The sequence below is a fragment of the Notamacropus eugenii genome, chromosome 3 (assembly GCF_028372415.1).
Source record: "Notamacropus eugenii isolate mMacEug1 chromosome 3, mMacEug1.pri_v2, whole genome shotgun sequence".
NCBI lineage: Eukaryota > Metazoa > Chordata > Mammalia > Diprotodontia > Macropodidae > Notamacropus > Notamacropus eugenii.
In genome coordinates this window covers 30436919-30459203 of record NC_092874.1, presented here as the reverse complement: position 1 = coordinate 30459203, position 22285 = coordinate 30436919, and the positions used below count along the sequence as shown (strand labels likewise).

The window sequence follows — 22285 nt, the reverse complement described above, 5'->3', positions numbered from 1 at the left end:
GAGATGCAGAAGGATTAATGTCTGGAGAGACTTGACTGTATGTCATCAGTGGACATGTACACATCAATATTTTTTTCTCCAGAAGTTACTGGCAGAACTGTTGGGACAAGGATTAAAAAGGGTGACTGGACTAAGCAGGTCCCTTTCCCTGTGATCTTCTGCTGGACTGCAAATTAGCACCTACCCAGGTGCCCAGTCTTTGTTTTCTTTTCTTGATTGTGTCTGGACTACTTACTCTGCCTCCCCTCTCCTCCTCCTCTTCCTCCACCTTCCCCCTAGCTTCCAGAGGTGTGATGGAGTCAGGTAAAACCAGAATTTTCAGTGTGAGCATTAATGCTTTGGAGACTGGCAAAGGCCACAGATCAGGGATTTATTGTTTTGTCGATTGTCTAGACTTAAGTAAACCACAGAGAAAATGTTAATAAGGTAAATTAAATTTAAAAATGTCAGGTGTTTCAGAAAGCCAGTTGTTCAACATTTACCAACATATCCTCTACGCCCTAACCCCATCCATTCTTTTCTACTCCATGCTGTCCAAAGGATAACTGTACCTCCCCTGGTTTACCTTAGGACTCCAAAACAAGTTTGTAAAGGAATGCCTTTGGATTGCTATCGTATCTAATTAGCATTTTACATTTGAGGTAGCTTTCTGATTACTTAATAAGAGTGACATAAAGAAAGAGACAGGAAAAGTTATCAGTTATAAGCTTTTTTCTTTCTTTCTTTTCTTTTCTTTTCTTTTTTTAGAATTTAAGCTTACAAGTTTATCTATGCCCACTATATTCATAATTACATTTTAATATCTGCATACAAAAGCTATGTAAAAATTCATTTTTCCCCAAATATACAAATTTTCTCTTTTGGATAGTTTAAAACATTTCAATCACAGATTTTTTTCTTTAATATACTTTTAGGCTGAAAAAATATTACCAATCTAGCAATATCACTTAACACTGTTTGCAAAAAAAAAATACATTGTCCAAAGACTGAAAAGCTCACACTCGATCATGATGATTTCTCTTGTTTTCAGGGCATGAAAAGGAAACCAAGGAGAGTAGTTTTCTTTCAGAAAAGCATTTTCCTGGAGGGCTAATTTGGCTACCCCAAAATGCCAAGTTCCGAAAGAAGGGATCCAAAGACAGCAGAAGGTCAGCTTGTTCATGCCCTGATGTTTTCTAGACCAATATTACCTGTGTAATTTGAGTGTCTTTTTTTTCTTTCTGTCTTACATTGTGCTCAGTAATTACAAGAGTTCTATCCGTGTCCTGGAAGGATACAGATGTATCTTTGATTGTCTTGTGCATAAGAAGGGTTTGCTTTTTTTTTTTTTAAGTAAGTAAACTGTGTGATGGAGAGACACGAACAACATATTTTTACCTGCACAATAATGCTTCTGAAGGCAACATACAATGTCAATGTGGAGACACAAGAGAAATTCATACTTTTTGCATCTGCAAACATTGATATAGCACAGGAAAAATTCTGTGATAAGGCCAAACCTTTTTTTAAAGTTTGTTTCGTGTATATGTGTATTTTTTTATATTTAATTTTTTTTTATTTTTTTTTAAGATTAAAAGCAAAATTTTCCATTGTAAAAAATACATACTGGGTGGCTTCTTAACCTGGAAAATAAATATCTACATCACAGTATGATAAAATTCATTTTCTATAAAATTTAAATACCAATCATATTATCTTGCTATCAAAAGAAACACTACATTAATATTTCCATATTATTCCAATAACAGGAAAAATTAAGAGCTTATTTGAGGACTTGATGGATTCAGTCATTGGAAAGGGTGACATAATTTCAAATGTTTGCATTTGCTCTCCTTTTGAAGGGTAAATGTTCCTTGGTTGCTCATTGAAATTCAGTTAATGAAAAAGGTTTAGCCTTACAAATGCTGGCTACAGTTCAAAACCATAAGATTGATTTTCAAATTTATGATTCATGCAACTTAAGGTCAGTATGACAGAAACAGATTAGCGTTCCATAGAATAAAAATACATCACTAACAATGACACATTTTGAGAGTGACCAGTAGCTCCAAAAAGGCAGGATTTGGGGATGGGGTAGGGAGGAGGGGACATGGAGATTGTTGATGCTTATACACCCAAATCACAAGAAAAGCTCACGGTTAGCATGGTTGGAGCGGAGTTGGGTTTCTAAAAACCCTAGAGCTTGGCAGAGTGTTACCTACCACATAATTAGCACATGGAAAACTGCATAGGCATTGCTCCAGACCCAGATGTCTGCACATCGCAGGACTGGGGAGTCAAAATTTGAAGCATGTTGCTAAGGAGCAAAGCTCACTTGACCACAAAAAGCTCGACTGCGGCACACGGTGTTTTTGGTAGAATCATAAAGGAAATGAAGAGATCGCCATTTGCAATGGGTTTGGAAATACTGCTAAAGTGATGAGCGGAAATAGAGATCACATACACCAAACATTCCCCATAGTTTAGGGGTTTATAAGTGAGAAATCTGGTCCCACAGAAATCTTCAGATTCGTTAGAATGTCATCCTCAAAGGCAAGAGGAGAATTCTGTTCATCCAGAGATATACTTGAACCTAAAGTCCTGGCATAAGAGGAAAAAAAATCCAAGACAACCTCTCACAATTGGCTTTCCTGGGATGGAGTTCTGAGATGGCTTGGGTACTCAAGTGTGATACACAAAGACTGAGATTGATGCATTGTGAACATGACTTCCAAAGCTCACCCCTTTCCAAATGATTTACTCAGTTATGGCTAACCAACCAGGCCAATTTAAGATTTCAGGCCTAAATCAATCTGGCTGTTTACATCAATCAGAATATCAGGGTAATCTCTTCCTTTGTGCTGTGTCGATACAGCCTAAGCATGCTTTGCATGTGACCAACTGTGGGGGTTCACATAAATGGAGGCATGGGTGATCCACAGGGACTTTTCTCTTAAGCTTTGGACATGACTTTTTCTTTTCCATTACACAAAGGATCATAGCATAGCGTTAGAGCTAGAAGCAACTTTAGAGATTACTGAGTTTAGCCCCCTCATTTTACGGATAAAGAAACTGAGGTCTAAAGAGGTTAAGTGACTCATCCAGTATCACATAGCAAATAAAGGTGTGTTTGATTTTTCACTTAGAATTCATTTGGAAAATAATAATGCTGTATTGGGGACAACTGATTTAAGCAGAGATGGGAACCTATCCAATTTTCCCATCCTGCCCCTCTCCCACAATTCACTCCATGGCTTAAGTAGCCTGCTCTCTCTCAGACTGCTACAAGTTCGGTTTTCTTTCCATCCTTTACAGAAGCAGAGCAGATGGCTGTACGTTTCTGTTGCAAAGAGAGAGTTGAGATGTTGACTGAGCAAATCCTGAAGGATGATGACTTGATGAAATCTGTATGGAGAAGATAAATTCCAACAATCTAGGGGTAGGTAATGGAGAAGGGATGGTACAGGTTGTCTCAAAAGTCTTAGGGCAGCTATAATAGCCTAAAACAATTCAGTACCTGATTAGGCATCAATAGCTTAAAACATCATGAAGATTTTTGTTAAGAGTTTTGATTCCTTTGTGTAGTTAGTGAATTTCTACCAGGCAAGTGTAAGTTTCCACTCCTAAAAGAGCCCCGTCCTTGCCACTCATTGGTTGGTTGGCACATTCTGAACTACTTCCCCCATCCAAACCTTCCACGACTTATTTCTATACTATCTGGCTACTTGATGCCTTTCATCCACCCACTCTCAAGATGGATTTCTTGCCTCTTTCAATCTATTTCACTTATAATTAGTTCATGGACTCTTTGCAAAGAGGAATATGAATTAGTTCTCTGCTTACAAACTTGGTGCTAGTCTAATGGAAGGTGTTTGTAAGAAGAAAATATTATTTACTGAATTTCTGAATTTTTCTGAATTTTCTGAAATTTTGAAATTTTTGAATTTTCATGCAACTTGAGAGCTACAAGGGACCATTAGAGTCCATCTATTATGTATGACTGTATTATTTCATAGATGAAGGAACAAGCTCTGAGAGGTGGAGGCCAGATGCCCAGGCTCCTAATGTCCAACCTGGAACACCTTCTACTACCCCATGCTGCTTTTTGAAAGTGACTAATCAGTAGCATTTGGGGAGTCTCTCGATGTTCCATTTGAAACTACCTGCAATTTCCAAATTTTACTGGATGAGCTACTAAACAGATGAGTCTAGCTGTAATTTATCTATTGTATCCTTTGGATTAATTCCATATTAGTGAACGCATTCTTGCTCTATTTGCTGAAGTTTATAAGATTAGAGTATAAGCTCCTTGAGGGAAGGAGTATTTTACTTTTTGTCTCGGTATTCCCAATGCCTGACACATATTAGACACTTAATAAAAACTTGTTGATGGTTGAATAGGATCATATAATCATGTCATCATAGGATTTAGAGCTGGAAGAAACTTTACTGACCATCTAGTAAAACTCTGTCATCTTACAGAAAAAAAAATCAATATGGCAATTCAGTATCTGATTTCCCACAGGTAACATTTTCTAATATTTACCATTTTTTCTAATGATTTAGGGGCAAAACTGAATGGCCTGTAGGTTGTAGTTGTTGTTCAATCATGTCCAACTCTTCATGACCTCAGTTGGGGTTTTCTTGGCAAAGATACTGGAGAGATTTGCCATTTCCTTCTCCAGCTCATTTTACAGATGAGGAAATTGAGGCAAACAGAGTTAAGTGACTTGCCCAGGTTCACATAGCTACTAAGTGTCTGAGGCCACATTTGAACTTAGATCTTCCTTGACTCCAGGCCCAGTGATCCACTGTGCCACCTAGCTGCCAGCCTGCAGGTACCTTTATTCTGAATACTCCTCTAGAACAACAGTACAAGAAAATAAGATGGAAAGAGGTGAAATTTTATCTTTGTCTAATAAATAACTGTCAAGCTTTATACAGGGATTTAGGGGAAATTTATTAGTGTTGGTGATGTAGATCTGGAGCCAGAGGAGCTAGGTCCAAATTCTGCTTACTTCATTTATGGTATGGTGAAAATTCAATGTTCTAAGTCTGATTTCAAAATGAAAATACAACAAAAAAAAAACCCCAACAAGCAACTCCATATTGACATTCTTTCAATAGATTTTTAAGTCTGGAAAATATGGCTAGGAATGGGGCATGACAGTCTGAAGTTCTGGCTGTAAAGGCAGAAGACCAAGGGCTCAAATCCTGCCTCAGACATTGTTCATTGGTGTGAATTTAGCTAAGTCACTCATTTTCTCTGGGCCTTAATTTCTTCATCTGTACATGAAAGGTTTTCTTCCAGCCCCACATACGTGATCTTTTGATTTTATGCATGCCTTTTTTAATGTATATGATTTTTTTAATGCATGTCTCAGAGTAATGGGAGGCTTTCTTTAAAGTACCAGTTTATAATGGGACCATTGGATATTTCATTTTTCTTCTGCTTTGAACCTAACTCTAGCCCATCTCTTTCCTTGGAATTCTTCCCCAATCAGACTCAGAGAAATGCTTTACTGCTGCCTTTGATTAGAAGAATCAATCTGCTGGAAAGTGGCTGGAAAGCCCCCCTCTCACTTAGGCAATCAGGGCGAATAGCATGAGTGACAATAAGGATGAACCACCACCATTAAAAAGTAACTGCATTCAGTAAATCTGTTCAGTTCATGTTCAAGTTTCCTTCATCTCTAAACACACCACAATGGTTGCCTCTTGTAAATAGTACTATTCTGTGCATTGTAGAGTCCTTGGCCTTGGTATACATATCCCAATTCCTTGTGATCACCCAACCCCTTCCTTCCCCCATGCAGTATGTACTCCATTGGTTCAACAAACTCACCTACTCCGTGCATTAAGCATGAACTCAACCGAAATACTGAGAGAAATATTACATTGAAAGACATATCTCACTTGACAGAGAACAGATATCCCTGTGGTCATATATCCGAAGTATAATTCATGGTACAGTGGAAAAAATGCTGGGTTTCCAGTCAGAGACCTTTGGACTTTAAATCCCAGCTCTTTCACTTAATGGGCATGGACAAGTCACTTAACCACTCTGGGACTCAGTTTCCCATCTGTAAAATGGAAGATTTTGGACTAAATGCCTCCTAAAGCCCCACTCAGGTCCTAGGTCTATGTTCCAATTTGGTCAGGAAGAGGATGACTGTCTTAAGGAAATGAGCAAGAATGAAGATTTGAGATACTTTAGATCAAGGGGGCGGGGGAAGAGAGGGGACATGTACATGGAAGCTACGTTCATCACGAGATTTCTTTGTGCCCTACAAAATGGAACCTAATCAATAAAGTCCTTCACTAAGTCAAGACAACAGAACGTGTCGCTCATTTTTTTTTCAGCTTTACTTCGTATCACCATCGACTGGGGAAGGATGGACGCTGGTGATCGCTTAGTGCTGGTGAACTCCTGAGCTTTCTTCCCACCTCGCCACTGGGGCGTTTTCAAAGCATCCACACCCACAGACTGGAGGACGGACTGTGATAGTCACAAGTACCCACATTCAGGGGACGTTTTCACCCGGGTATATCAATGCAAAAAAAAAGAGCCAACATCAGTCTTCCCCTCCCAACAACAACGACAACAAAAATCCCTCCCCCCCAAGATACAGAGAAACACAAATGAGCTAGGCAATGGAATGGAACGACACCCCATAAGTAGCATTGTCAGAATTGTGAGAACCAAACCAGTCCTTCTTAATCCTCGAACACTTCCAAGAACAGAGGGGGAAAGAGTTCTGTGGGGCACTCCACCTTCATGTGCAGGAAGCGGCTGGCGTGGCAGGCGCCGATCATCCGTAGGTCCGTCACCTTCATCAGCAGCTTTGGCCAAAAGTGTGCCACGTGGTGTTTACGGTAATTGATATAATGTTCGAAGGCCAGCAGGAAACCCTCCTGACATTTCTCTATCCTCTCCACGCTGGCAAGCCCTGGGCGATCTGAGAAGAGGAGGCAAAAATCTGAAGGTTATTTATCGATGAGAGCCAGCTTGGCAGAGGGGATCAAGTGCCCGATCTGGGTTCTAAACCTGCCCCTCAGAACTACTAGTTGGGGGACTGTGGACAAATCACCTAACTCTGTGAGCCTTGGTTTCTTCATTTGTAAAATAGGGATAATCTCCATCATATCTGTTTCACAAAGTTGTTGTAAGGCTCAAATATTCAAGCAAGACAATCTAGGTAAGGTTCTTTGCAAATACAAAATATTAAAATATAGCTATCATTTATCTTGGAAGTGAGAACTGGAAACATAAGGGTCAGAATAGATGATGGTAATTTTAGCCAATATTAATAAGTTAGCAAATACTAGGGAAATTTGTTTTCAAAAGATGAATAGGGTGTAAGAGTAATTTATTACATTTAATATACTCCAAATGTGACTCTCTGAGTCAAAATCTTTCCATTTATCAGAAAGAATGGATAGCATAGTGCATAGCGTCTGACCTCAGACATCTACTTTGTTTAGCTGTTTCAGTCTGACTCTTTGTGACCCCATTTGGGGTCTCTTGGCAAAGAGACTGGAATGGTTTGCTATTATCTTTTCCAGTTCATTTGATGGATGAGGAAACTGAAACAAACAAGATTAAGTGATTAAGGGTCACACAGCTACTAAGTTTCTGAAGCCATGTTTGAACTTATGAAGATGAGTCTTATTGACTCCAGGCTCAGCACTCTGTCCCACCGTCCACCTGGCCGCCCATAGACATTTACTAGCTGTATGATTTTGGGAAAGTCACTTATGTGCTCTGAGCCTCAGTTTCCTCATCTGTAAAATGAGGATAGGAAGACCTGTAGCCCGAGCTTCATAGGGTCATCATGAGGATCAAATTTCATAAGATATATAAAACACTTTGCAAAAACCATAACAACTGTATCAATGTTGGTTATTATTGTTATTTGTCTCATGGTTGGCAACATCGTGCTGTGTACAGGGAGCTGGCCTTAGAGTCAGGAAGTCTTGGGTTTCAGTTCTGCCTCTGACACATTGTTGTCTTGTGACCCTGAGCAAGTCACGTGACTTTTTTAAAGGTCCCAGGCAACTCTGCCAAACTATAAGTTGTAGCATCTTCATGGGCAGCTAGGTGGCACCATAGTGCATAGAGTGCTGGGCTTGGAATCGGGAAGATGTTCAAATCTGGCCTCAGACATTGTATGATCCTGGGCAAATCATTTAACCCTGATTGCCTCGGTTTCCTCATCTGTAAAATGTACTCGAGAAGGAAATGGCAAACAACTTCAGTATCTTTGCCAAGAAAACTCTGAATGGGGTCACAAGGAATCGGATATAACTGAAATAACCAAACAAAAGAAACTGTGCTGGTCGTGTTCCTGCACAGAACTCTAATCTTTATATCTCAGTTGGTGACTTCGTCAGCTCCCCTGGATAGAATGATCATTTCTATGCAGATGATTCCCAGCTCTATGTATCTGGCCTTACTTAAGTCTCCTGAGTTCCACTTGCTCATATCTACCTACCCACTGGACATTTCCAACTGGATCTACCATAGGCAACTCAAACACTACATGTTGAAAGCAGAACTGGTTACCTTTATTGCCAAAGTTACTCTTCTTCCAAATGTCCCTATTTCTGCCAAGGGTGGCACTATCCTCGCAGACACTTAGGTTCACATTTTTGATGTGACTCCTCACCCTCTCACTCCACATGGCCAGTCAGTTGCCAAATCTTGTCATTTCTAATTCCTCAGTACTGCTCTCATCCATCCCTGACTCCCTATCTCCGGAGCCACTACCCTAATTCAGGTCCTTACCATCTCAAGTCTCTCTACAATCAGTCCATCCTCCTCATAGCTGCCAAAGTGATTTTTACCAAAGCACTGATAGGTCTAAACATGTTACTTCTGTCCTCAATAAACTCCAGCGGCTTTCTATTGCCTCTAGAAAGGGAAACAAACACTTATTAAGTGCCTACTATGTGCTTTGCACCATGCTTGATGTTTTACAAATATCATCTTATTTGATCTTCACAAAAACCCTGCGACAGTTGCTCTTATTATCCCCATTTCACAGGCAGATAGAAGTTCAGTGACTGGTCCAGGGTCCTGAACTATTAAATGTCTGAGGCTAGTGATCTTCCTGACCCCAGACCCAGCTCTTCATCTACTGAGTCATTAGCTGCCTGGGAGCAAATATAAACTCGCTTTGACTTTTAAAGTCCCCCACAGTGATACCTTTGCTCTGGCTTTCCTCTGGGCCTGGAACACGCTCCCTCCTCCTGGATCCATTTCTTAGAATCCATTGCTGGTAAGTACCACCTTCTCCATGCAGCCTTTTCTGATAGACTCAGCTATTAGCCCTCCCCGCAATTTACCTGGTATTTATTTTGCACATGCCTATGATTAATCAATTTAGAAGCCTTTATTAAGCACTATGTGCCAGACACTGTCTAGATCCTCAAAATACAAAGACAAAAATGACATAGTCCTGGCCCTCAACAAGGTTACATCGTGATGGGAAAGACACTGTGTGTACACATACAAGCGTATATGAATACATACAAGTTGGTTTGGAGAGAGAGCACACTCCCTAGCAGCTGAGAGGACCAGGGGACAGCTCCAGGTAGTACAGGGAGGTGGTACTGGAGCTGAATCTTGAAGGAAATGAACGACTGCTGTCCATAAATGGCTCCTATGATAGAATGGGAGTTCTCTGAGGGCAGGGATTACTTCATTTTTGTTTTGGTATTTCCTTTCGGTATTTATTTTGTCTTGCTATCCCTAGTTCCCAGTCTTCTCCCTGCCACCTAGTGGATGCTTAGTTTATTATTATTATTAACATTTCTTTTCTCAAAGGAACACAGAGTGATTCTGAGGCACATCACTTTCATGTTCTATGTCCTATCCACAGACTACTGTGAAAATGAATAAAATGACTATTTCTCAAAGATGGAATAAAAGTTTCAGGATGATAATGGATATACCTGCTGCCTGCTAGTCACAGTTCTCTTCTGCCCCAGATTTTCCCTCTCTGGTCTTTGTCACACAATGATAGTCTCGATAGATATTACAATATTTAAACCTCAAAGCGGCATCTGGCTCAATCAACAGGAACCCTAAATAATCTGAGCTAACTTTTATATAAGACTTCCAGGTATATAAAATGCTTTATTATCTCATTTGATCTTCACAACATTCCTATAAGGTTGGTGCTATTATTATCATCCTTATTTTATGGATGAGGAAACTGAGGCAGACAGTGACTTTGTGACAGTGACAATGTCTAGTCATCAATGAGCCAGGATTTGAATTCAGGTTCTCCTAACCCCAAGTCCATCACTCTGTCCACTTGGCTACCTACTTGCCTTACTGAAGACCTCACTACCTTGCAAGACAACCCCTACTATAGACTGCAAAGGAGAGCCAGAGGATCGCATCCCTCTCTAATTCAGAACAAAGCCCATACCTTCATGTGGTATGAACAGGGAATATTTGCTCTAGGAAACTTTTGTGGGTTTTTAATTTTTTTAGCTGGCTGACTAATTAAGGTCATATCTTCCATGCCTATAATACTTCCCCTCCCTATCTCTGCCTCTCAGAATCAGTGACCTCCCTGGTTCAAATACTACCTCTTCAGGAAGCTTTCCCAGATCCCCTTGGCTTCTGGACTCTTCCTCTCCTAAGGTTACTTTCTTTCTACTCTAATATGACTTGAACCTAGGTCACTGGACTCCCAGAACTGGGACCCTTCTAACATGTTACAGTGCCATTAATGAGAATACCAGTGGTGACTCCTTCAGTATTTCCATGGCGATTTCTAATGTAGTATTGACTATGAAGAATCAGCTCATCTGATTTTATTTTACATAATCACAAAATGTTAGAGCTAGAAGGGACCTTGGAAACCACCATGTCAAATCCTTTATGGAAAGGACTTGTCCAAAGTCACATACTTTGTTATAATATCAAGGTATTATCACAGGATCACAGTCAGGTAAGTGACAGGATAGATTTGCAGTTGATAAGGCCTTTAAAAGACCAGTGATGTCAAATTCAAATAGACATGGATCCTTGGCAACCATATGTTGACTTAGAAAGCACAAATGAACATTATCTACATTGTATTATATTTCTGTTTATTTTGTTAAACATTTCTCTGATTACAGATTAAAATCTGCTTTGAGCTGCATGTGGGAAGCCTGTGGGATCTCACATTTGGCAGTCTGATCTAGACTAATTCTCTCATTTGTAAAATGAGAAAGCTGTGGCCTAGGAAGGTGAAATTCCTAGAACCAGGTCACACAAAGAGTAAGGGGGAGAAGCAGCCTTGAACCTAGGTCCTCTGCTCCAAAATCCAGCACTTTTCCTACTGCACCATGTGACTTTAGACGAAGCATTCCAAATTATGTGTCACAACCAAGGGCTAAGACAGGAATAGGATCTGAGGTGCCTGATGCCCTGACCGCTGCTTTCTTTTGAGACCTTGAATCCAAAACTGAGTGGAATGGAATGTCCAATCACTCTTGCACATGTCCTATAGATTATCAAAACAGAAGGAAGCCAGGTTGGTCAGTCTCAATGAAACATGCATTCCAGGATGCCGTAACATTGCCTCACCATGGGCGACAGAGGACTATTGCACAAATATGGCCAAAAGTAGCTTAGTCCTTGAGGCCACTTGGCTAGGATCCAGTTGAATAATCCTACCTAGAGGAGAGGGAATGAGCTATAAAAATACAACCAAAGAGAATATGAAAACTCAAGAGGAGTATCTCTATTTCCAGTTGGAAGGGCAACTGCTTGGTTGGCAATGGGGAGCCCCGCTCAGTATCCTCACCTGAAGACATGAGCAGGACTGCTTGAAGGAGGGCCACTTCAGTGTCATCCAGGTTGAAAGAAGACAGTGACATGCCCAGGTCAAAGATGGCATCAGACACCACCCCAAGACCTCCGTTTTTCAGCTGGCCCCTCGTCACAGCCATCTCCCCATTTAAGGTTAAAGTCTCACTCTCGGGGTCATAGCGCACAGCCGCTCTGAGGGACATGATCTCCATACAGCAGCCTTTTAGCAGGATTATCTGGTCTTCACATGGCAGCTGGGAAGAATCAGCCAGTATCAGTAAAGGAGATGTCAACAAATCAACCAGGAGCTCAATGATGTCAGTGGATGCTAGCAGGTCATGTAGTCCAGCCCCTTATTTGACAGATTAGGAAAGTGAAGCCGGGAGAGAGTCAATGATCACCCAAGGTCATAAGGTAAAAAGTAGCAGAGGTAGGATGTGAACCCAGAGCCTGGAACCTTAAGTCCAGGGCTCATTGTGCAGAATGATGTCTCCTAGCTAGAGGGTGGGCAGACTAGAGTAGGAGCCATTTTTGCAAGGGAAACCTTGGGGTACCTAAGGCAGAAATCCTCATTTTAAAAAAATTTGGAAAATGATGCTAATGGAATGCTTATTTATAATCAAGAATTGCACTCCTAATGAATGCTTCTGAAGCCTCACAATTTAGGAGGCATGAAAACAATCTTGCCAGGTACCTTTTCCTTTAAAAGCAGCTTTTAGATCCCTGATACAGTGTCTCCTAGAACCTAGGCAGGTCATTGCTATCAATCATTTGCCAAAAATATTTTCTTTGCAAGAAGGCTGCAAGAAAGGTATGAGAGGGATGGGCTCAGGGCTACTTTCTAAGACTCCTCCTGCCTCCTCAAGAACATGTCAGTCATGTTTCTTGGCAAAGATTACATTCTGGGACACCTAACAGAGGGACCTCCCAAAGCTGCTTCAGAAAGGATATGTACCTGGCAAATTTCTGTGGGGTGATTTTTGGCAGCCCAGTCAGTAATGCATTGAGCACCCCCTCAGGCAAAGGCTGAGCTGGTCTTTGCCCAGTGGGGCATCATATGTCTCTGCATCAGCAGTGAAAGGAAATTGGCAGTGGTGCACTCCTGCCACTGCAGTCATGCTTCTGGAGGCCAAGGTCAACTGAACCCACTCTGTTGCTCAGTCTTTTCAGTCATGTCTAACTTTTTGTAGCCCCCATTGGGGTTTTCTTGGCAAAGATATTGGAGTGGTTTGCCATTTCCATCTCCAGCTCATTTTACAGATGAGGAAACTAAAGTCAACAGAGTGAAATGAATTGCCCAGGGTCACCTAGCTAGTAATTGTCTGAGGCCTGATTTGAACTCAGGAGGATAAGCCTTCCTGACTCCAGGCCCAGTGCTCTATTCCCGACACTGCCTATGTCCCGACTAATTCACACCTGGGCCCTTCCAGCTCCTGGGGCATGCCAGAGGTCAGTTTTTGGCCCCTTCCTTTGCAAACTTCTGAAGAAAGGAGGCAAAAAGCTAAATCAGGGAGTCCAGGAAAAAGTAGGGCACCCATCAGAAAGGCCTGTGTCTCTCCCACTCTGGTTCACACTTTTCTTTAAAATGAAATAGAATGGAAATTTTTTCTCTTGACAGTGTTGTTATAGTATCAGACTGTTCCTTGATTCTTTACTCTGCTAATCTGTACAAGTCCCAGATATCTACAGAAGGATTCTTCTGGTCCCTTTCTCCTGGCATGGTAGTGATCTGTTGCATGTAACAGCATTTGTGCAGCCTTTCCTTAATTGATGGGAGCCCCCTTTGCCACTTGGTCTTTGTCACAGAAACGATGGATTCAAGATGCAAAAAGAGACATATGTTTTTGGACACAGCCAATGTGGGAACTGAACCAGCAGCTGAGAACTATGTAGATTTCCTCCCTACGGGCTAGGGACCGCGTGCAATGGGAAGCCACCTTGGCAATAAAAACAAAGAGGGAGTTGAAAATGACATAAAAAGGACAGTCTTCTCACCCAGAAAAAAGGTGTTGCATTTAGATTTTTGTTGCCAGGGCTAAAGGCCTCCCAGGAGTACAGGGTCATGAGGCAGCTAGGTGGTAAAATGGGTGCAACCTTGGACACAGAAAGAGGAAGATGAGTTTTAATCCTACCTCAGTTACTTATTGGCTGTGTGACCCTGGGCAAGTCACTTCATCTGCCTCAGCTTCAGTCTCCTTATCTGTAAAATGGAAGATAGCTTCTCTTTCTCTCATAGAGGTTTCAAGAGGATCAAACAAGATATGTGTGTGTATAAAGTACTTTGCAAACCTGAAAAGCGTGATATAAATGTGAGTTATTATTATGAAGTAGGCATAAGCCACACTTGGGTTTGGCCCTAAGGCTGCATACCCATTGCCAGAGTCTTTCTCAAGACTCTGCAGTGGTGGAAACAGCACTGGATTTAGCGCCACAGGACCTGAGTTTGAATCCCCGTTCTAGCATTTTTTTAGTTGTGGTTGACCTTGGACAAGTCACGTTATCTCTTGGTGCCTAGTTTTATCTTTAAAGAGAAGAGGTTCCTTCCAGCTATGACCGCTGTGTTCTTATGATCTCATCAGGAGAGGGGACCCTAAAGGAGGCCTGGGAGTGGGTCACCCAGGGTGTGGAGAGCAATCCCAAGAAGTCTCTGAGCTTGGTCCTGCTTTGGCTCTTGGTTCCAAGACTTAAATGATCTGATGGAGGAGAGCTAAAGAGCTTTATTCTGTGCGCTCACCTCCCTCCCCTAACCTCCTCTAGAGGCAAACTTACCCCAGGGCTCCTCTCCTTTTTATTTACTTCCAGAAGTGAAATACTAGCTAATTGATACCTACTAGGAACCAATCACCCAAGAGAAAAACAGACAAACAGAACCACAAGCAGAAAACCTAGCCCACACATGACTTAAAAGACAGTGGCAAGGATTTAGATTAGATCTTGGAAAGGATTGCTGGGATGCTGGATGAAAACTATTCATCCCCTTTCTATGCAGATTAAATATATATATTTTTAAGGGTAGAGGGCTATCTTCAGGGGATGGTTTAAATCTGTCTGGGAGAAAGGGATAGACTAGATGAGGGCTCTGGCACCATTTTAGTTTTGATTTTAGAGGAATCTGGGCCTCTCCATTTCTCCTAGGATGCGCAAATGAAGGGTAATTACGTATGCCTCTACCAAGGTGGGGAATGAAAAATGTTAATGAATGTATTTCCATTTTGTCTCCACTGGTGCTTTTAAATGATTAAATTCTTCTTAAATAACACGAGATTTGAAACAATAGCCATCATGGGGGAAGTCTATAGATCTATTCTGTAGAATAGGAACCCAGGACAATACAGATCCAGTAAAAATGAACTCCTAACACATTTGTCTCCTTACCTCACAAAACATAGGCAACTTTTTGGCAAAATCCACCACTCTCGTAATTGCTGGTGTGATGATTTTTGTAAACTGGCTGAAGGCTTCCAAGTCCACTTTTCCACCTTCTGGGGCGTTGACTATCGGAGCTTGTCCAATGTCTTCAGGCTGAGGATATTAAATCAGAGACATTTAAACGGAGAAGAGGCAGCACCCTCCCATTAAGCTAATTCTCACAGGGAAGGAGGAAATCTGGATTTTTTTCACCTGGCACAAAACACATACTTTTCAAGAGAAAAAAGAAATGACTTCTTTTCTCTGTCTTGGTCAAAGACAAAAATCAAAGTTACTGCAGGAGCAGGACCCTAACAGTTCAGATGGAAAAACGTAGAGGCCCAGGGCAGATTTGTGTATGTTTTTAATTTCTGTGATGAGAGAACAGTGAAAGAAAGAGAGTGAAAAGGAAATAAATGCAAAAGTCTTTGGAAGAAGGGAAGATTGGATTTTCCCTAAACCCAATATAACTTGGTTCAGTTTTTAGCAAATATTTCTTAAACTTTTAACGTGCATAAGGCACTATGTTAGGATACTCTCTCGGCTGGGAGGAAAGAGAAAGGATGTTATTAGATGGAACATTCTGTTCATTATGGTTAGGGATAAAGTGTATCCCAATTAATTGTTCATGACAAATAATGTTCATGATTTCATAGGTGCAAAGAAAGTAGTCAGCAATGATATGGGTTTGGGGTTGGAACACTTGAAAAGGTGCATGTTTATCTGGGATGACTCACGTGTTTTCCAGGTGTTTTGAGATGTGATGGCTCTTCAAGAACATTGAACTATGGCCTGAAGCAAGGAGGATGATAAATGGTGTCCTGCCCCACCAGCTGTGGACATAGATATGCTTCTGTTCTAGCTCTTGGGGCTGTGAGTCTAGACTTAGCAGCTGGCTGGTCCCGCCACTTAGAATAAGCACAAATTCTGCTCCAGACCTGGGCCTTGGAGCTCTGCTCTGCTTGTGCTAAGAAGCTTGGGCAGGGGGAAATTCTCTGGGTCCACTGTGTAGATAATTAAATTTTTTTGCTCTTGAGTAATTTTTCAGTTGCATCCAACTCTTTCTGACACCATATAGGGTTTTCTTGGCAGAGATACTGGAGTTGTTTTTCATTTCTTTTTGCAGCTCATTTTATAGATGAGGAAACTAAGGCAGAGTTAAATGACTTATCCAGGGTCATACAAGTAGTAAGTATCTGAGAACAAATTTGAATTAAGACAGATGGGTCTTCCTGACTCCAGGCCTGTTGCTCTATCCACTGAGCCACCTAGCTGCCCTAGATTATTGAATACTGAGGGCTAATTTACAATAGTTCTAGTCTTTGGGGGACAATTTACTAAATATTTAATTTGGCCATGGTTTTTTCCTACTGAATGAACACTGGCCCACTATCGTTGATTGAATCAAGTCTTCTGGTTCAGTGTGGTATTTGAGGCCTTCTGTCAGGTGGTCCCATCTTACTTATCTAATCCTCTCTCTCCCTCTTCCCCTACACAAATTCGGGCCTCCATTGAGATCAATCACCTTACTCTTCTTCCACATACTCCATAATCTGGCTCCCCTCTAGATACTTTTTCTCCTTTCTAGAATGCCCTCCCCTCCTTTCCACCATTCCAAATTCCATGCTTTTAACCTTTTCCAAAAAACTTTCCTTTTCTTCCTATTTCAGCTAAAAATGATTCTAGGAGCAGAATTCTTGGATTGACTTGGCAAGGGGAAAAGTTGGGACTGACACAGGCAGGGATCCAGGTAGGCTTCAAGGAGGAGGTGGCATTGGGTTGGGCTTTAAAGAAAGGGTGGGCTTCCACCTGGAGCCGAGACAAGGTGGGCACCCTCATCACCTGGGCAAAAAGCTTCATGTCCTTCCAGAGAGACACTATTGCACTCCACTCACTGCTCCCTTCCCCATTGCCCAAGTCAAGAAAGCAAAACCAGTTCAATGAGTTATTTACTTATATAATTTTTCCTGTAGCTATTTCCCACCCCTCCCCAAGTCATATTTGAGTAAAACAAAAACAAAGATGATTTTCTTTTTCTATTCCCACCCCCTCACCCCCCACTGGCAAGCTGCCTCTGTCAACAGTAGTTGAACTAACCTTCAGAGGGTGTGGCAAGACTAGTGGTTAGGGCCTCAAGGGAGAATTTTTAGCATATTATATAACACATTCTGGCAACGTCTGCTCGTTTGTACTATCTGGCTGTTCCCACTGGGAAATTTTTTTTGATATATTTTTTTTAAGACAAAAAAAACCAGGTTTCTGCTCCCCCCCAATTTACACAAACAGTGATGACGCATTTTTTTTTTTTGGTGGTGGGAGAGTGTGGCAATTGAAAGAAACATAAAGTCACTGATTTCTAGCTTTCTTAATGCAGTTTGAATTTATGGAAATAGTCCATTCGAAGTACATTTCTAGTACCTTTCCTTCATTCCTCCAAAAGCAGCTAGAGACCCTAGGACATGCTTCTGCTCTTTTTAAAAGGAGTTTCATTTTTCTGTTTTCTTTGTTAGGGATTCTTATTTCTCCAGGGCTATACATATTTAACAAAGTGCTTTTCCCTAGGAGGTTGATGAAGCAGGTACTATTATTCTCATTTTACAGATAGGGAAACTGAGGCTCAGAGGGGCAAGGAACTTGCCCAAGGTTACACAGCTCATAAGTGTCAATCAATAAATAAACATTTATTCAATGTTGACTGCATGCCAGGCACTATGCTAAGCATTCATGATTCAAAGACAAAGCAAGAAGACCACTTGCCCTTATTCTAGGGGAAGACATGTCAGAGCCAAGGATGGATGGGGGCTTCCAAATTTAGTGCCCCACTTCCTCCCTTTTCCCCTCTCCCCTGTCTGTCTGTTTTTGATAGAAAATATTTTTGAAAAAGGAGAAAGGTTTTGCAATTTTAGGCACCATAAAACTCTAAAAAAAAAATCCCAAAAGGCAGTGAAAAACAAAGGCTCGAGTTTAACCTCCTCCCAAAGCACAGAAAAAGCAAACGATGAAAGCAAAGACTGCCCGGAGCAGATATCACGCGTGCCGTTGACACATTTTTAAAACTTGAAAAATGAAGAAAATTCTGAAAGGGAACCCTTGGGAGTTGGTGGTCTGGGAAATGGAAAATGTTAGAACTTGAACTGGCTTCTCAATATGCATGAGTTCAAAGTAGGAAGGAGGAGCTGGACAGGGAGGCCGGCCTGCACTGCGATTGACCCAGGAGGCTTTTCATCATCCAGAAAGGGCAAGTAGGTGCTTAGGGATTTGGAGCAAGGTCAGCACAGAAAGCTGGTTCTTGGAGTAATTAGCTTTGCAAAATGCATGAGAGTAGTGGATGGATGGCGATTGGAGGTCAGGAAGACCCAAGTTCAAGTCCAGCTTTAATTTCCTCATCTGTATAATGGGACAATAGCAGCACCTTGAAAGGTTGTTGTCAAATGCAGGGGGTATGTAAAGTGCTTTGCAAGCTGTAAAAGGCTACATAAAGATGTGGTGTAAGACATCATCACAGAAGAGGTGCTTGTCTGCACTAGGAGAAGGAGCTTCCCAGTGAGATATGGGACCCTTGGGCATCCCTGAGACCCCTTCAGTGGGTCTGTAAAGTCAAAACTATTTTCATGTTTGAATTTCTAATCTGGGAAGTTGAGACAGATAGAACCCACATAAACAAGAGCTCTTGGCTGGGGGGCAGGAAGCGGGGTCCTGAGAGCAAGAAGGCTGAGAAACGCTCTTCTGCCTCATGGAACCAGAGGCAGCAGCTGCTCTTGGGGCTGCCTGGGAGTCTGTGCAGAGCCTTCTTGAGACAATGGCCAGTTGTGCGTGACCCAGGGCAAGTCACCTGGCATCTGTCAATAAAGGTGATGGACTAGACAATCTCTAAAGTTCCTGCCACCTCTAAATCTAGGATCTAAGAGATACATACACACACGTATACATCTATGTATTATATCACCCACATATGCATGAATGAGACACGTAAATAATTTACACAAAGGACATATGTATTGAGTGCATACAGGTGTAGGAAAAGCATTAACATGTGTACGAGTGATATCTGCATGTGATGGATGCACATGAATGCGTACATACCACCCATAAATGCATGAATGGTAGATGTGTACAGGCATGCATATAATATGTAAAAGGTGCCAGCTCTCTTTCTCAATGACATATGTAAATATTTACATGAAGGACATAGGCACACATTTGTGCATAGTATAGGTGCATGTATAGAATTCACATATGTATGAATGATATATGTATGTATGTATAAATGATAGACATATGCACACATACCTTTGTTAGCATATAATCTAAATATGTCTGAGTGATACATGCAGATACTTTAGATGAATTACACATGTGCACACATGTGCATACACAATTCATATATGGCAGAATACCACATGTATGACTGAATGATATATGCATAACCATGTGCATACATACACAGTGCATGTGTAGTATTCTTCTAGGTATGAATGATGTGTCCACGTATGAGTGATCTATTATGCACATATATGTATGCAGAGGCAGCATACCAGGCTGGCCCTGGAGTCAGGGAGATCAGAGTTCAAATCCCATCTCTGACAGTGTCAAGTCACTTCCCACCTCAGAGACTCAAGTAAACCTTTCAGACTTGTCAACTAAGCCTCAGATGAGGAGCCATCTGTATAGGTAAAGGGACTGACTTTAGATTTATTAGGAAAAATGGCTTTTTTATACATGATCTTAATACATCAATGAATCTCTTTCCACCCACCTGTGAAGTAGGTGCCATTACTATCCTCCCTGAGGGGAGGAAAGGTCTTTCTTTTTGCTTACGTTTGGATCCCCACCTTGGTGCCCACCTTGTCTCGGCTCCAGGTGGAAGCCCACCCTTTCTTTAAAGCCCAACCCAATGCCACCTCCTCCTTGAAGTCTACCTGGAATCTCTTTTTATACATGATCTTAATATATCAATGAATCTCTTTCCATCCACCTGTGAAGTAGGTGCCATTACTATCCTCCCTGAGGGGAGGAAAGGTCTTTCTTTTTGCTTACGTTTGGATCCCCAGTGTTTAGCCCAGTGCCCGGCACACAGTATGTGCTTAATAAATGCTTCTTGCCTATTTTAGAGCTGAGGCAGCTGAGGCTTTGAGAAGGGAAATGACTCACCAGGGCCTTATATGGCACCAGGTGTCTGTGGCAGGATTTGAATACACTACTTTCTGATTCCAGGCTCTGCCCTCTGACCAAGACATTTTGCTGCCTCTTGTGAGTCTTATTTATAAAGTGTGCGTTATCAAAACAGGATTCTAGCAATAGCTCCTTCCTAACTTTCTAGCCTTGAGTTTATGGGGAACTGGGATGAGTTAACCTCTCTTGGAATAAAGTCCTTGGGCAGCAGAGGTGCAGGAATCCTTCTGGGTGCTTCTCCGCCTTCTCCTCCTCTTCTTCATCTTCTTCATCATCTTCTCCTCCTCCTTCTTCATCTTCTCCTTCTTTTTCTTCTCCTCTTTCTTTTCTTCTCCTTCTTCTTTTCCTCCTCATCCTCCTTTTCCTCATCTAATAATCTCATCATCTCAGACAGAGGGTCAGCCTTGCAGTCAGGAAGACATAGGTCCAATCCTACTTGTGACTTACTAGCTTTGTAACCCTAGGCAAGGCATTTCAAAACCTCCCAGGGACCCACGAGAACTCTTTCCTGACAAGTCACAAAGGAGTTGCTGATCTACATTGGTAAAAGGAGTATTCACGCTGGGAGATATCTCCACTGAAAAAAAGCAATCTGCTGTAGTGGCTAGATGTTGCACCTGGTATCAGGAAATTCTGAATCCAAATCCTGCTTCTGAAAGTGACTACTGATGTTATCATGGCAAGATTGTTGATCTCTCTAAGCCTGAGTTTAGTTGTAAAAAGAAAGAGTTAGGCTAGATGGTCATTAAAGTCTCTTCCAGCTCTTAATCTATGATATTGTCATAGAAAGAAGTACTAGGTCTGGAATAGCCATTTGTACATGTCTTGTGTACATGTGTTTTACATGTGTATGTGTTTTTTGTATAAAGGTATGCTAAATACCTCACATATTCATATTTATTACTAATAATTCTGGCAGGTATATTGAGCAGCACACTTAAGCTGGTCATGTAAATGAGTCCTTGTCCTAAAAGAGATCATTTACATAATTCCTAGCTTCTATTTAGCCAATTAGTGCTTCGGTAACTCTCCAAGGTTCCTTGGTGTCCTGGCAGACAACATTCGGCAGTTTACTGTGCTGGGGGACAGGGAGAAGGGAATGAATTTACATCTCAAGAGTAATCCCTATGCCTGACTCATCTCAGCCCAAAGCCCATGTGGAGTCCATCAATATGCAAGCTCGCTGAGCCACAGGGCTTAGCTGTACCCATCTAGTGTTCCGGGGTTCTTTCGGAGAGAGGATTGACAGTGCGCTATGAGGGAGGTCAGAGAATGCTCCCTGAACCCCAGTCATAAGGGAGGATGAGGAGAAGGGAGTGAGGCTACAGGGAGACAGGTCTGAGGGAAGGAGAGGTTCCTGTGCCCTCTTATTGCACCCCCCACATCCCCCAAAGCTGATAGAATTCCAAAACTGGAATGGGCTTTAGAGATTATCTAGCCTGACTTTCCCATTTTACAGATGAGGAAAGCAAGGCTCAGAGAGATTAAATAAATGGCCCTGGCTCATGTAAGTGGTAAGTGCAAAACCGGGAACTTGACCAAATGTTACCTGACCCCTAAAGCAGAGGGCTCGTTCCCTTCCTCCCCAACCAACCTCAGCTTCAGAGAGATGTGCAGAAACCACGTTGTCCCCTTTCAGCTCCACCGAGAGAAGCCTTTCAAAATGATGCTCATTCCCAAACTGGCTTCACTCTAACATATTGTATGTCCTAGGTACTATGTGTTACCTGGCATATTGCCTGGGCAAGCTCTGTATGAGAAACAGGAACCTCACTGCAAATGATGCTGCCTTCCATAACTTCTTTAGTCAGTCACCACCAATTATCATCCTAATGGAAAAAGCTAGAGAAAAACTTGCAGTCTAAAAGTAACTGCTGTGATAATCCATACCTCTGCTCATTATTGAGGAAG

General features: G+C 41.8%; 2 protein-coding genes across 7 annotated transcripts in view; one reads left to right on the top strand and one right to left on the bottom strand.

Moving 5' to 3' along the window:
• NR1D2 (nuclear receptor subfamily 1 group D member 2) overlaps positions 1 to 22285 on the top strand; it is a 138068-nt gene that overhangs the window by 111682 nt on the left and 4101 nt on the right. The gene's annotated exons all lie outside the window — the stretch shown is intronic.
• THRB (thyroid hormone receptor beta) overlaps positions 351 to 22285 on the bottom strand; it is a 438230-nt gene continuing 416295 nt past the window's right edge. For all 6 annotated transcript variants that reach the window (XM_072651177.1, XM_072651176.1, XM_072651181.1 and 3 more), the window contains 3 exons: positions 15170 to 15316; positions 11790 to 12048; positions 351 to 6938 (listed from right to left, as the gene is read on the bottom strand). In XM_072651177.1, the coding sequence (XP_072507278.1) occupies positions 6697 to 6938; positions 11790 to 12048; positions 15170 to 15316 (648 nt within the window). In that variant the 3' untranslated portion in view covers positions 351 to 6696. The remainder of the gene's footprint in view (positions 6939 to 11789; positions 12049 to 15169; positions 15317 to 22285) is intronic.